At 39.2% G+C, this 13,852-nt stretch overlaps 1 protein-coding gene across 1 annotated transcript in view; it reads left to right on the forward strand.

The window, feature by feature from the left end:
- The window catches only part of LOC101902112 (ATP-binding cassette subfamily C member 4-like), a 101,076-nt gene that overhangs the window by 81,193 nt on the left and 6,031 nt on the right, over positions 1–13,852 (forward strand). Inside the window, exons 5-6 of the mRNA XM_024988912.2 lie at positions 1,483–1,707; positions 8,987–9,076. Coding sequence (XP_024844680.1) covers positions 1,483–1,707; positions 8,987–9,076 — 315 coding nt within the window. The remainder of the gene's footprint in view (positions 1–1,482; positions 1,708–8,986; positions 9,077–13,852) is intronic.

A 13,852-nucleotide genomic window follows, 5' to 3' on the forward strand; every position in this document is an offset into this window, starting at 1 on the left:
TGTTCATCGCTTCACTATTTACAATAGTCTAGAAGCAATATAAAAGACTATTGACAGAGAAATGGATAAAGAAGATGTGGTACATATATACAATGAAATATTACTCAGTCACAAAAAAAGAATGAAAGAATACTATTTGCAACCACACGGATGGGCTTAGATATTATAATACTGAATGAAGTAAGTCAGATAAAGAATGACAAATATCATATGGTATCAGTTATATGTGGAATCTAAACGGATGGTACAAAATGAACGTTGTTCCAAACAGACTTCAAAAACAAACTTATGGTTTTCAAAGGGGAAAGGCAAGGAGAGGAGTAAATTAGGACTTTGAGGTGAACATATACTCACTGCTGCTGCTGCTGCTAAGTTGCATCAGTTTTGTCCAACTCTGTGTGACCCCATGGACTGTAGCCTACCAGGATCCTCTGTCCATGGGATATTTCAGGCAAGAGTACTGGTTGCCTGAATAGTGGGTTGCCATTGTCTTCTCCGCATATACACACTACTATATATGAAATTGATATTAATAATTAAAAAGGACCTACTGTATAGCATGGGGCTTCCCACGTGGTTTAGTGATGAAGTATCCACCTGCTAATGCAGCAGATGCAGGAGATGTGGTTTTGATCCCTGAGTCAGGAAGATCCCCTAGAGGGGGAAATGGCAACCCATTCTAGTATTTTTGCCTGGAGAATCCTATGGATAGAGGAGACTGGCAGGCTACAGTCCATAAGGTTGCAAAGCATCAGACAGTGAGCAGGCAGCACTGTGTAGCACAAGGAACTCTACTAAATAATCTGTGATAACCTACATAGGAAAAGAATCTGAAAAAGAATAGATATATGTATATGTATAACTGAATCACTTTGCTGTACACCTGAAACTAACATAGCATTGGAAATCAACTGTACTTTACTGTGCCCATAAAGGTCCACATTGTCAAAGCTTTGCTTTTTCCAGTAGTCATGTACAGATGTGAGAGTTGGACTGTAAAGAGGTTGAGCACTGAAGAATTAATGCTTTCAAACTGTGGTGCTGGAGAAGACTCTAAAGACTCCCTTTGACTTCCAGGAGATCAAAGCAGTCAATCCTAAAGGAAATCAATCCTGAATATTTATTGGAAGGACTGATGCTGAAGCTGAAGCTCCAATCCTTTGGCCACCTGATGCAAAGAGTCAACTCACTGGGAAAGACCTTGATGCTAGGAAAGTTTGAGGGCACAAGGAGAAGGCAGTGACAGAGGATGAGATAGTTAAATGGCATCACTGACTCAATGGACATGAGTTTGAGCAAACTCTGAGAGACAGTGAAGGGCAGGGAAGCCTGGCATGCTGCAGTCCATGGGGTTACAAAGAAATGGACATGACTTAGCAACTGAACCACAGCAAAAATTAAATTAAAAAAAGTGAAGCTTGTGATAAGAAAAACTTGTATGGCTTGTATTTCTAATTAAGGTTTCTTTTCCTTTCCTTTTAGGAAACCTTCAGAGTACTATTACCCACATATTTTGAGGATTTAATTACTTACTTTCAAAATTATGATCCTTCTGATTCTGGGGCTGTGTTCAAAGCCTATGGCTACACCGCTGTACTGAATGTTTGCCTTGTCATTTGGGCAATTCTTCAGCATTTTTTCTCCTATTATGCTCAGCGTATAGGAATGAGATTAAGAGTAGCCATGTGCCATATGATTTACCGCAAGGTAAGTGTCATTTGGTACAAAAGCTTGTACCTCCTCTGAAGAATAAGAAGCATTTTGGGAAAGTTCTCTGTAGATTAAAAATTTTGTAAATGGTGTCATTTACTCCTTGCCAGAGATACTCGATATTCGTTTCAAGCCAATTTGTTGTTGTTTGAGCAAACTTTACCAATATATTAAAAAGTTTTGTTTGGAGATCAGACCAAGGCTGCCTTTGATAACTTTATGCATAGGCTGGTGCATAATACCCACTAAACTTATATTGAAATCTAATTAAAAATAGGTATCAAAATTATCAAACTGATTTTCAATGTTTTCTTGCCTAAATCATATTGTGGTATTCATGGAAATTTTGTTGTTTTTCATTTAAACCTTCATTTACATCAAAGTTGTGTTTAAAAATGACTTCAGTGATTGTATCTATAACATTAAATTTAGGAGAAAAATATGTATTTAATAAAATAAATGATTATATTTTAAATGATGCATCTAGTCATGTTTAATATAATTGTGCTTACTAAATAAAAATATAAGTGAAATCTGTGCCAAATTAGACTCACTCATCATCTTCTGTAGTTCTGATTGTTTTTGATAATATTAAAGAAAATGGTTGAGTGTTTGGGAGAAAACTTGAAATTTTGTTTTTAGCAATTTTAGAGGGTATTTATGTTGCTATTCATTGAAGTTATTTTCTTAATACAATATTTGCTTTTTTAAAAGTATGCATTATAACAGCTTTAATAAAATCTGGTTTGATTTTTCTAGTGTTTTTGTACTGAGAAATGCTATAAAATTATTCTATATTTTACTCTAGTCTTATCTAGTATAAAAGGAGTTAAGTATTTCAGATGTCTTTACAAATGAACTGCCACAGATACACCAGTGACATGTGCTGGAGAGCTCTTGATACCTACAAGATCTTAGGTATCTATTTATCCTGGGTTGTTTCATTAAAAAAAAAATCCTTATTTAATCATGTTACACACTTGAAATTTTCTGAGAGATAGATTATAAGTGTTTTCACTGCACACACAGAAAGATAACTACATGAGGCAATGGGTATGTTAACTGTTTTAACTACAGTAATCATTTCCCAGTGTACATTTATGTCAAACATCTTGTTGTGCATATATATATATATATATATGTGTGTGTGTGTGTGTGTGTGTGTGTGTGTATATATATATATATATATATATAATTAAAAATAAACAGAATCCTCATTGAAAGATAAAACCAAGCAATTTAAATGAAAACAAGCACTTCTTTTACTTGGTTGTTACTTATCTAGAGCTTCTATTTTTTAGGAATATTTTTCTCAGCAAATTAAAAGTATCTTTCCTCATCCTTTTTTGAGCAGAGTCTTGTTAATCCTTGGGCTATGTGAACCTGATTCATGGACCTAACATTTGAGGTTCCTATGCAATATATATATATATTTTTAAACTTTACATAATTGTATTAGTTTTGCCAAATATCAAAATGAATCCGCCACAGGTATACATGTGTTCCCCATCCTGAACCCTCCTCCCTCCTCCCTCCCCATACCATCCCTCTGGGTCGTCCCAGTGCACTAGCCCCAAGCATCCAGTATCGTGCATCGAACCTGGACTGGCAACTCGTTTCTTACATGATATTTTACATGTTTCAATGTCATTCTCCCAAATCTTCCCACCCTCTCCCTCTCCCACAGAGTCCATAAGACTGTTCTATACATCAGTGTCTCTTTTGCTGTCTCGTACACCGGGTTATTGTTACCATCTTTCTAAATTCCATATATATGCGTTAGTATACTGTATTGATGTTTTTCCTTCTGGCTTACTTCACTCTGTATAATAGGCTCCAGTTTCATCCACCTCATTAGAACTGATTCAAATGTATTCTTTTTAATGGCTGAGTAATACTCCATTGTGTATATGTACCATAGCTTTCTTATCCATTCATCTGCTGATGGACATCTAGGTTGCTTCCATGTCCTGGCTATAATGGATTAAAGATCTAAACGTAAGACCAGAAACTATAAAACTCCTAGAGGAGAACATAGGCAAAACACTCTCTGACATACATCACAGCAGGATCCTCTATGACCCACCTCCCAGAATATTGGAAATAAAAGCAAAAATAAACAAATGGGACCTAATTAACCTTAAAAGCTTCTGCAATGTTGTTTTTTACAGCATTGGACTTTCCTTTCACCCCCAGACACATCCACAATGGGATGTTATTTTCACTTTGGCTCAGCCTCTTCATTCCTTCTGGAGCTATTTCTTTGCTCTTCTCCAGTAGCATGTTGGGCATCTACTGACCTGGGGAGTTCATCTTTTAGTGTCAAATCTTTTTGCCTTTTCATACTGTTCATGACATTCTAAAGGCAAGAATGCTGAAGTGGTTTGCATTCCCTTCTCCAGTGGACCACTTTTTTTTTTTTTCAGCTGAGCTGTTTAAAATCCTAAAAGATGATGCTGTTAAAATGCTGCACTCTGTATGCCAGCAAATTTGGAAAACTCAGCAGTGGCCACAGCACTGGAAAAGGTCAGTTTTCATACCAATCCCAAAGAAAGGCAATGCCAAATAATGTTCAAACTACTGCACAATTGCACTCATTTCACATGCTAGCAAAGCAATGCTCAAAACTCTCCAACCTAGGCTTCAACAGTACATGAACCAAAAGCTTCCAGATTTTCAAGCTAGATTTAGAAAAGGCAGAAGAACCAGAGATGAAATTTCCAACATCCCTTGGATCATAGAAAATGCAAGAGAATTCCAGAAAACATCTACTTCTGCTTCATTGACTACACTAAAGCTGTTTACTTTGTGGATCACAACAAACTCTGGAAAATTTCCTCAAGAGATGGGAATACCAGACCACCTGACCTTCCTCCTGAGAAACCTGTATGCAGGTCAAGAAGCAACAGTTAGAACCAGACATGGAAAAATTGACTGGTTCCAAATTGGGGAAGGAGTACATCAAGGCTGTATATTGTCACCCTCCTAATTTAACTCAGATGCAGAGTACATCATGCGAAATGTTGGGTTGAATGAAGCACAAGCTGTAACCAAGATTGCAGGGAGAAGTATCAATAACCTAAGATATACAGATGACACCACCCTTATGGCATAAAGCAAAGAGAAACGAAAGAGCCTCTTAATGAAAGTGAAAGAAGAGAGTATAAAAGCTGGCATAAAACTTTCAAAAAAATGAATATCATGGCATTTGGTCCCATGATTTCATGGCAAATAGATGGGAAATCAATAGAAACAGTGACAGACTTCATTTTCTCAGGCTCCAAAATCACTGCAGATGGTGACTGCAGCCATGAAATTAAAAGATGCCTGCATCTTAGAAGAAAAGCTATGACCAATCTAGACAGCATATTAAAAAGCAGAGACAGTACTTTACCGACAAAGGTCCATCTAGTCAACTATGGTTTTTCCAGCAGTCATGTATGTATGTGAGAGCTGAACCATAAAGAAAGCTGAGTGCCAAAGTATTGATGTTTTTGAACTATTGTGTTGAAGAAGACTCTTTGAGATTCCCTTGGACAGCAAGGAGATCAAACCAGTCAATCCTAAAGAAAATCAGTCCTGAATATTCACTGGGAGGACTGATGCTGAAGTTGAAGCTCCAAAACTTTGGCCACCTGATGTGAAGAACTGATTCATTGGAAAAGACCCTGATGCTGGGGAAGATTGAAGGCAGGAAGAAAAAGAGACAACAGAGGACGAGATGGTTGGATGACATCACTGACTTGATGGACATGAGTTTAAGCAAGCTCTGGGTGTTGGTGATGGGCTGGGAAGCCTGGTCTGCTGCAGTCCATGGGATCACTAAGAGTTGGACATGAGTGAGTGACTAAATTGAACTGTGCATTTTTTCAGCACCAGTTATTGAAGAGATTGTGCTTTCTTCATTGTGTATTCTTGCCTCCTTTGTCTTAAATTAGTTGACCCTAAGTGTATGGGTTTATTTCTGGGCTGTCTATACTGTTCCATTGATCTATGTGTCTGTTTTTGTGCCAGTATCTACTGTCTTCCCTTGGGCTTCCCTTGTGGATCAGCTGGTAAAGAATCTGCCTGCAATGTGGGAGACCTGGGTTTGATCCCTGAGTTGGGAAGATCCCCTAGAGAAGAGAAAGGCCACCCACTCTAGTATTCTGGCCTAGAGAATTCCATGGACTGTGTAGTCAATGGGGTCACAAAGAGTTGGACACGGCTGAGTGACTTTCACTTCACTTTCATACTGTTATTTTGAATACTGTAGCTTTGTACTATGGTCAAAGTCAAGGAGTGTGATTCCTCCAACTTTGTTCTTCTTCTTCAATTTTTTTTTTGACTATTTGTGTCATTTGTTTTTCCATACAAATTTTATATTTTTTTGTTCCAGTTCTGTGAAAAATGCCATTGGTAATTTGATAGGTGTTTCATTGAATCTGTAGATTGCCTTGGGTAGTATGGTTATTTTGACAATACTAATGTTTCCAATCCAAGAACATGGTATATCTTTCCATCTGTTTTGTCATCTTCAATTTCTTTCATCAGTGTCTTATAGTTTTGGAGGTACAGATCTTTTGCCTCCTTAGGTAGGTTTAGTCCTAGGCATTTTAGTCTTTTTGATGCAATGGTAAATGGGATTGTTTCCTTAATTTCCCTTTCTGATACTTTCTTAATAATGTATAGAAATGCAGCACATTTTTGTATATTAATTTTGTATCCTGAAACTTTACCGTATTCATTGATGAAATCTAACGGTTTTCTGGTAGTGTCTTTAGGATTTCCTATGTATAGTATCATGTCATCTACAAATAGTGACAGTTTGACTTCTTCCTTTCCAATTTAGAGTCTTTGTATTTAAAAGAATTGTCTTTTTACAAAGTTAGGAATTGCTGAGGTAAAACCACAGAGGTAACGTGGATTTCAAGAAACATCACTCAGTTGTGTCTAACTCTTTGCGACCCCATGGACTATACAGTCCATGGAATTCTCCAGGCCAGAATACTGGAGTGGGTAGCTGTTCCCTCCTGCAGGGGACCTTTCTAACCCAGGGATTGAACTCAGGTCTCCCCACATTGCAGGCAGATTCTTTACCAGCTGAACCACCAGGGAAGCCCAAGGATACTGCAGTGGATAGCCTATCCCTTCTCCAGGAAATCTTCCTGACCCAAGAATTGAACTGGGGTCTCCTGCATTGCAGGTGGATTTTTTTTACCAGCTGAGCTACCAGGGAAGCTCCTCCAGACACATGGGAGAGACAGTTTCCTCATGCACTTTCATGTATCTAGAATCCTGCTGAGGTGAAGAAATAAGATGTTTCTTTTTTGTAGGTTACAGGTGGGCTGACTCTTTAGGGAAAAAGCTGGTACTGCAGAACAGCTCTAAAAGGCCCATCTGAATGTTTCTGGTTTATGCTGAGGCCCTACTTGCTTATCCCTAGTCCTGGAAAGAAATCAGATTGAGTGTTAGAAATGGAATGGCTGATAAGCTTATAGTCATAGTTTGTATTGTTGAGTGATCTTGTGGGATGTATGATATATAGAAAATGACTTGCCTTTTAATTATCTTTCCACAACTGTGGTAAAATAACTTGTGGCTTTTGATCATTGATTTTTTAAAAAGTTGCAACAAAATATACACAACAAAATTTACAGTTTTAACTCTTTTTAAGTGCACCATTTAATGACATCAGGTACATTCACATTATTGTAGAGTTATCACCTTTATGCATCTCCAGAACTTTTTCATCTTCTCAAATCTGCACCCATTAAACACTAAGTTTCTACTCCCATCCCTTCACCACCATCACCATTCTACTTCTCTTTATGAATTTCACTATCCCAGGTGCCTCATATAAGTGAAAGCATATGATGTCTGGATTATGTCACCTAGCACAATGTTTTCAAGGTTTATCCATGTTGTATCAGGTTTCAGAATTAAATTCTTTTTTAAGACTGAATGATATTTCATGATAGGTATGTACAATATTTTGTGTATTCATTCATCTGTTAATAAATGTTTGGGTTGTTTCCATCTTATATCTATTGTGAATAGTGCTGCTATGAACATAGGTAAACAAATATCTGTTCAAGGTTGTGCTTTCAGTTCTTTTGAGTACATTCCCAGTAGTGGAACTGTTGTGCTATATACTAATCTTATGTTTAATTTTTTGAGAAACCGCCATACCCTCTTCAATCATGGCTACATAATTTTATATTTTCTACTTGATCACTTACTTTTCTCTTTAACTTGAGAACTAAATGAAAAGTTTTCATGAATTCTGACATTTTGTTTGGATCCATGGCTCCAGTTGGTAGTCCACTGAAACATCTTACAGTGGTCACTTCAGATTCCTGATCTCGAGGGCATATTTTGCAACTTTTTACCAAATAAAGGGATCATGTAAAACAGGCTATTTTTTGTAAAGTCAGACATTAAAGGCCATAGATTCCTCACAAGAATATTATTTTGAACACTATTCTCTGCTCATTTTATTGTATATTATTTTAAAACATTTGTTTAAAGAATTTAATAAGTATTTATTTTTGTCTGTGCTGGGCCTTTGTTGCTTTGTATGGGTTTTCTCTTGTTTCCTTGTTGAGGGCTGCTCTCTAATTGCAGTGTGCAGATGGTTTCTCTTATTGTGGAGATGACTTCTCTTATTGCAGAACACAGGCTGTGGGGTGTTCGGGCCTAGTAATTGTGGTGCACAGGCTTAGTTGCCCTGCAGCATGTGGGATCTTTCCAGATGAGGGATCAAAACTGTGTTCCCTGCATTGGCAGGCAGATGCTTAACCACTGAACCACCAGGGAAGTCCTCTGCTCATATTGGAATGAGGAAATTAAAGTCAAAGTTCTTAAATGATTTCACATACAGTGTGATTGATTCCAAGTCCCCTAATTTCTAGTCCAAGTCCTCTAATTTCTTGCTTTAAGGCAGTTTCTCCACTCTCATCTAGTTAGGCTCACATTTACTTTATTTTGCTCCTAAATCTAAACCTATACCCTTTACACTCTGGGTAGACCCAAGTTAATTGAGAAACAGGGTGGGGGATTTTTTTTTTTTTCCTACCTCCTACTCCTCCCTTTGCTGTCCTTCTTGGTGGGGCTTCTGCCACATTGAGGAGATAAAGGATGAACATGGGTCCCTAGAGCCCTGCTGTCAGGGGTTATCCTGCTCATCCTGATACCATGCATGACCCCAAGAAAGTGTTATCCAGTTTGCTATGTTTTAAGTGTGAATTTGTATCAACATGGGAATCCAATTCTCTGTATCCCTCTCTTATTTCAGACCCTTCGCCTGAGTAACTCAGCCATAGGGAAGACCACCACAGGCCAGATAGTCAACCTGCTGTCTAACGATGTGAACAGGTTTGACAGGGTAAGTGACCAAGGGATCCTCTTCATTTCTCACTGGGTTCAGCTTTTTGGGAGCCAAGTGCCAGGGTTTGGTGTCAGCCAGGGTTCTGTTGAGAACCTAAGATAAGGGTTGTTGTTACCCAGCTCTCATCTCTTCTGCATGCAACTTACATGTAAAAATATATATTGTCCTGTGGATAAGAATTTTGTTTTTCTAATACTAGATAGGCAGCAGTGTTCTATCCCAGCTCGGTTAGTGTCCCTAAAGGTCCTCCTGGTGTAGCCCTTCTTGCCACATGCTGTCAGTGTTGCTGAACTGTCTCCCTCCTCCTCTGGATGATGAAGGCTTGGTGGGCAGGGATTGTTATTTCTCCTGTGCCCTGTTCAGTGCTGCTGCACAGGGAGCCTGTGAGGAATATGCAAAGTAGGTGTTCTCCAGCCAGACTCAACTTCCTCTCAGCTGTCAACCCCACACTCTTTTTTCTTTTTACACTTACCTTATGACTATGCAGTACTTGTTTCCACTGTTTCACATCAATTTGCCATGAAGTGATGGGACCAGATGCCAAGATCTTAGTTTTCTGAATGTTGAGTTTTAAGCCAACTTTTTCACTATCTTCTTTCACTTTCATCAAGATGCTCTTTGGTTCTTCTTCACTTTCTCCTTAATTGTGGTGTCATCTGCATATCTGAGGTTATTGATATTTCTCCCAGCAATCTTGATTCAAGCTTGTGCTTTTTCCAGTCCACCATTTCTCATGATGTACTCTGCATATATTTTTGGGCTCCAAAATCACTGCAGATGATGACTGCAACCATGAAACTAAAAGATTCTTGCTCCTTGAAAGAAAAGTTATGACCAACCTAGACAGCATATTAAAAAGCAGAGACATTACTTTGCCAACAAAGGTCCATCTAGTCAAGACTATGGATTTTCCAATAGTCATATATGGATGTGAGAGTTGGACTATAAAAAAAGCTGAGTGCCAAAGAATTGATGCTTTTGAACTGTGGTGATTGAGAAGGCTCTTGGGAGTCCCTTGCACCACAAGGAGATCCAACCAGTCCATCCTAAAGGAAATCAGTCCTGAATATTCATTGGAAGGACTGATGCCAAAATTTTAATACTTTGGCCACCTGATGGGAAGAACTGACTCATTGGAAAAGACTGTGATGCTGGGAAAGATTGAAGGTGGGAGGAGAAGGGGACAACAGAGGATGAGATGGTTGGATGGCATTACTGACTCAATCGACATGAGTGTGAGAAAACACCAGGAGTTGATGATGGACAGTGAGGTCTGGCATGCTGCAGTGCATGGGGTTGCAAAGAGTTGGACATGACTGAGAGACCGAACTGAACTGAATGCAGTACTAGGATGCAATCTCAAAAATGACAGAATGATCTCCATTCATTTCCAAGGCAAACCATTCAATATCACAGTAATCCAAGTCTATGCCCTGACCAGTAATGCTGAAGAGGCTGAAGCTGAACAGTTCTATGAAGACCTACAAAACCTTCTAGAACTAACACTCAAAAAAGATATCCTCTTCATTATAGGGGACTGGAATGCAAGAGTAGGAATTCAAAAGCTACCTGGAGTAACACAAATTTGGCCTTGGAGTACAAAATGAAGCAGGGTAAAGGCTAACAGAGCTTTGCCAAGAGAACACATTGGTCATAGCGAACACCCTCTTCCAACAACACAAGAGAAGACTCTATACGTGGACATCACCAGATGGTCCATACCGAAATCAGATTGATTATATTCTATGCAGCCTAAGATGGAGAAGCTCTATACAGTCAGCAAAAACAAGACCAGGAGCTGACTGTGGCTCAGATCATGAACTCCTTATTGCCAAATTCAGACTTAAATTGAAGAAACTGGGGAAAACCACTAGGCCATTCAGGTGTGACCTAAATAAAATCCCTTATCATTATATAGTGGAAGTGACAAATAGGTTCAAAGGATTGGATCTGATAGACAGAGTGCCTGAAGAACTGTGGACAGAAGTTTGTAACATTGTACAGGAGGCAGTGAAGACAATCTGCAAGAAAAAGAAATGCAAAAAGGCAGAATGGTTGTCTGATGAGGCCTTACAAACAGCTGAGAAATGAAGAGAAGCTAAAGGCAAAGGAGAAAAGGAAAGATATATCCATTTGAATGCAGAGTTCCAAAGAATAGCAAGGAAAGATAAGAAAGCCTTCCTCAGCAATCAATGCAAAGAAATAGAGGAAAACAGTATAGACTGGGAAAGACTATAGATCTCTTTAAGAAAATTAGAGATACCAAGGGAACATTTCATGCGAAGATGGGCTCAATAAAGGACAGAAATGTTATGGACCTAACAGAAGCAGAAGATATTAAGAAGAGATGACAGGAATACACAGAAGAACTGTACAAAAAAGATCTTCATGATCCAGATAGCCACGATGGTGTGATCACTCACCTAGAGCCAGACATCCTGGAATGTGAAGCCAAGTGGACCTTATAAAGAATCACTACAAACAAAGCTAGTGGAGGTCTTGGAATTCCAGTTGAGCTATTTCAAATCCTAAAAGATGATGCTGTGAAAATGCTGCACTCAATATGCCAACAAATCTGGAAAACTGAGCAGTGGCCACAGGACTGAAAAAAGTCAGTTTTCATTCCAATTCCAAAGGAAGGCAATGCCAAAAAATGTTCCAGCCACCACACAACTGCACTCATCTCACACCCTAGCAAAGTAATGCTCAAGATTCTCCAAACCAAGCTTCAATAATACGTGAATCATGAATTTCCAGATGTTTAAGCTGAATGTAGAAAAGGCAGATGAACTAGAAATCAAATTGCCAACATCTGTTGGATCATAGAAAAAGCAAGAGAGTTCCAGGAAAACATCTGTTTTTTCTTTATTAGCTACACCAAAGCCTTTGACTGTGTGGATAACAACAAACTGTGGAAAATTCTTAAAGAAATAGGAATACAAGACCACGTTACCTGCCTCCTGAGAAATCTGTATGCAGGTCAAAAAGCAACAGTTCTAACCGGACATGGAACAACAGATTGGTTCCAATTGGGAAAGGAATATGTCAAGGCTGTATATTTTCACCCTGCTTATTTAACTTATATGCAGAGCACATCATGCAAAATGCCAGGCTGGATGAAGCACAAGTTGAAATCAAGATTTCTGTGAGAAATATCAATAACCTCAAATATGCAGATGATAGCACCATTATGGCAGAAAGTGAAGAAGAACTAGAGAACCTCTTGACAAAAGTGAAAGAGGAGAGTGAAAAAGTTGCCTTAAAACTCAACATTCAGAAAAAGAAGATCATGGCATGTGGTCCCATCTCTTCATGGCAGATAGGAATAGGGTAACTGACTTTAATTTCCTGGGCTCCAAAATCACTGCAGATGATGACTGCAGCTATAAAATTAAAAGACACTTGCTCCTTGGAAGAAAAGCTTGACCAACCTAGACAGCTTATTAAAAAGCAAAGATATTACTTTACCAACAAAGTCTGTCTAGTCAAAGCTATGGTTTTTCCAGCAGTCATATATGGTTGTGAGAGGTGGACTATCAAGAAAGCTGAGCTTTGAAGAATTGATGCTTTTGAACTTTGGTGTTGGAAAGGACTCTTGAGAGTCCCATCAACTGCAAGGAGATCCAACCAGTTAATCCTCAAGGAAATCAGTCCTGAATATACATTGGAAGAACTGATGCTAAAGCTGAAGCTCCAATTATTTGGCCACCTGATGGGAAGAACTGACTCATTTGAAAAGACTGTGGTGTTGGGAAATATTGAAGGCAGGAGGAGAAGGGGATGTCAGAGGATGAGATGGTTGGATGGCATCACGGACTCAATGAACATGAGTTTGAGCAAGCTCTTGGATTTGCTGATGGGTGTGGAAGCCTGGCGTACTTCATTCCATGGGGTTGCAAAGTGTCAGATATGACTGAGTGACTGAACTGAATGAAGATAATGGTGACCTCCTTCAAAAGGTCCTGTGTATGCACTGCCACAGTCAGTGTACCCAACCCTGTAGCAGGTCACAGCCAACCCATGCCTCTGCCAGAGACTCTTGGACACTCATGGGCAAGTCTGGATTAGTCTCTTGTGGTGTCACTGCTTTTTTCTCCTTGGTCCTTGTGCACACAAGGGTTGTTTTTTTTTTTTTCCCCTGTCCTCCAAGAGTCTGTTTCCCCAGTCCTGTGTAAGTTCTGGCAGCCCTATGGTGGTGTTAATGGTGACCTCCTCCAAGAGGGTTTATGTCATACCCAGGTTTGCTGCACCCAGAGCCTCTACCCCTGTGGCAGGCCACTGCTGACCTGTACCTCTGCAGGAGACCCTCAAACACTCAAAGGCAGGTACTGGCTCAGTCTCTATGGGGTCTCCTGGTGTGCACAAGATTTTGATGGCCACAGGACTGGAAAAGGTCAGTTTTCATTCCAATCCCAAAGAAACTCAATGCCAAAGAATGTTCAAACTACCACACAGTTGCATTCATCTCACACACTAGCAAAGTAATGCTTACAGTATGTGAATGGTGAACTTCCAGAAGTTCAAGCTGGATTTAGAAAAGGCAGAAGAACCAAATTGCCAACATCCATTGGATCATAGAAAAAGCAAGAGAGTTCTAGAAAAACATCTACTTCTGCCTTATTGACTATTCCAAAGACTTTGACTGTGTGAATCACAACAAACTGTGGAAAATTCTTTAAGAGATGGGAATACCAGACCGCCTGACCTACCTCCTGGGAAATTTATATGCAAGTCAAAAAGCAAGTTAGAATTGGACATGAAACAACAGACTGG

This window comes from Bos taurus, unplaced genomic scaffold (genome assembly GCF_002263795.3).
Source record: "Bos taurus isolate L1 Dominette 01449 registration number 42190680 breed Hereford unplaced genomic scaffold, ARS-UCD2.0 Leftover_ScbfJmS_1223, whole genome shotgun sequence".
In the NCBI taxonomy this organism is placed as follows: domain Eukaryota; kingdom Metazoa; phylum Chordata; class Mammalia; order Artiodactyla; family Bovidae; genus Bos; species Bos taurus.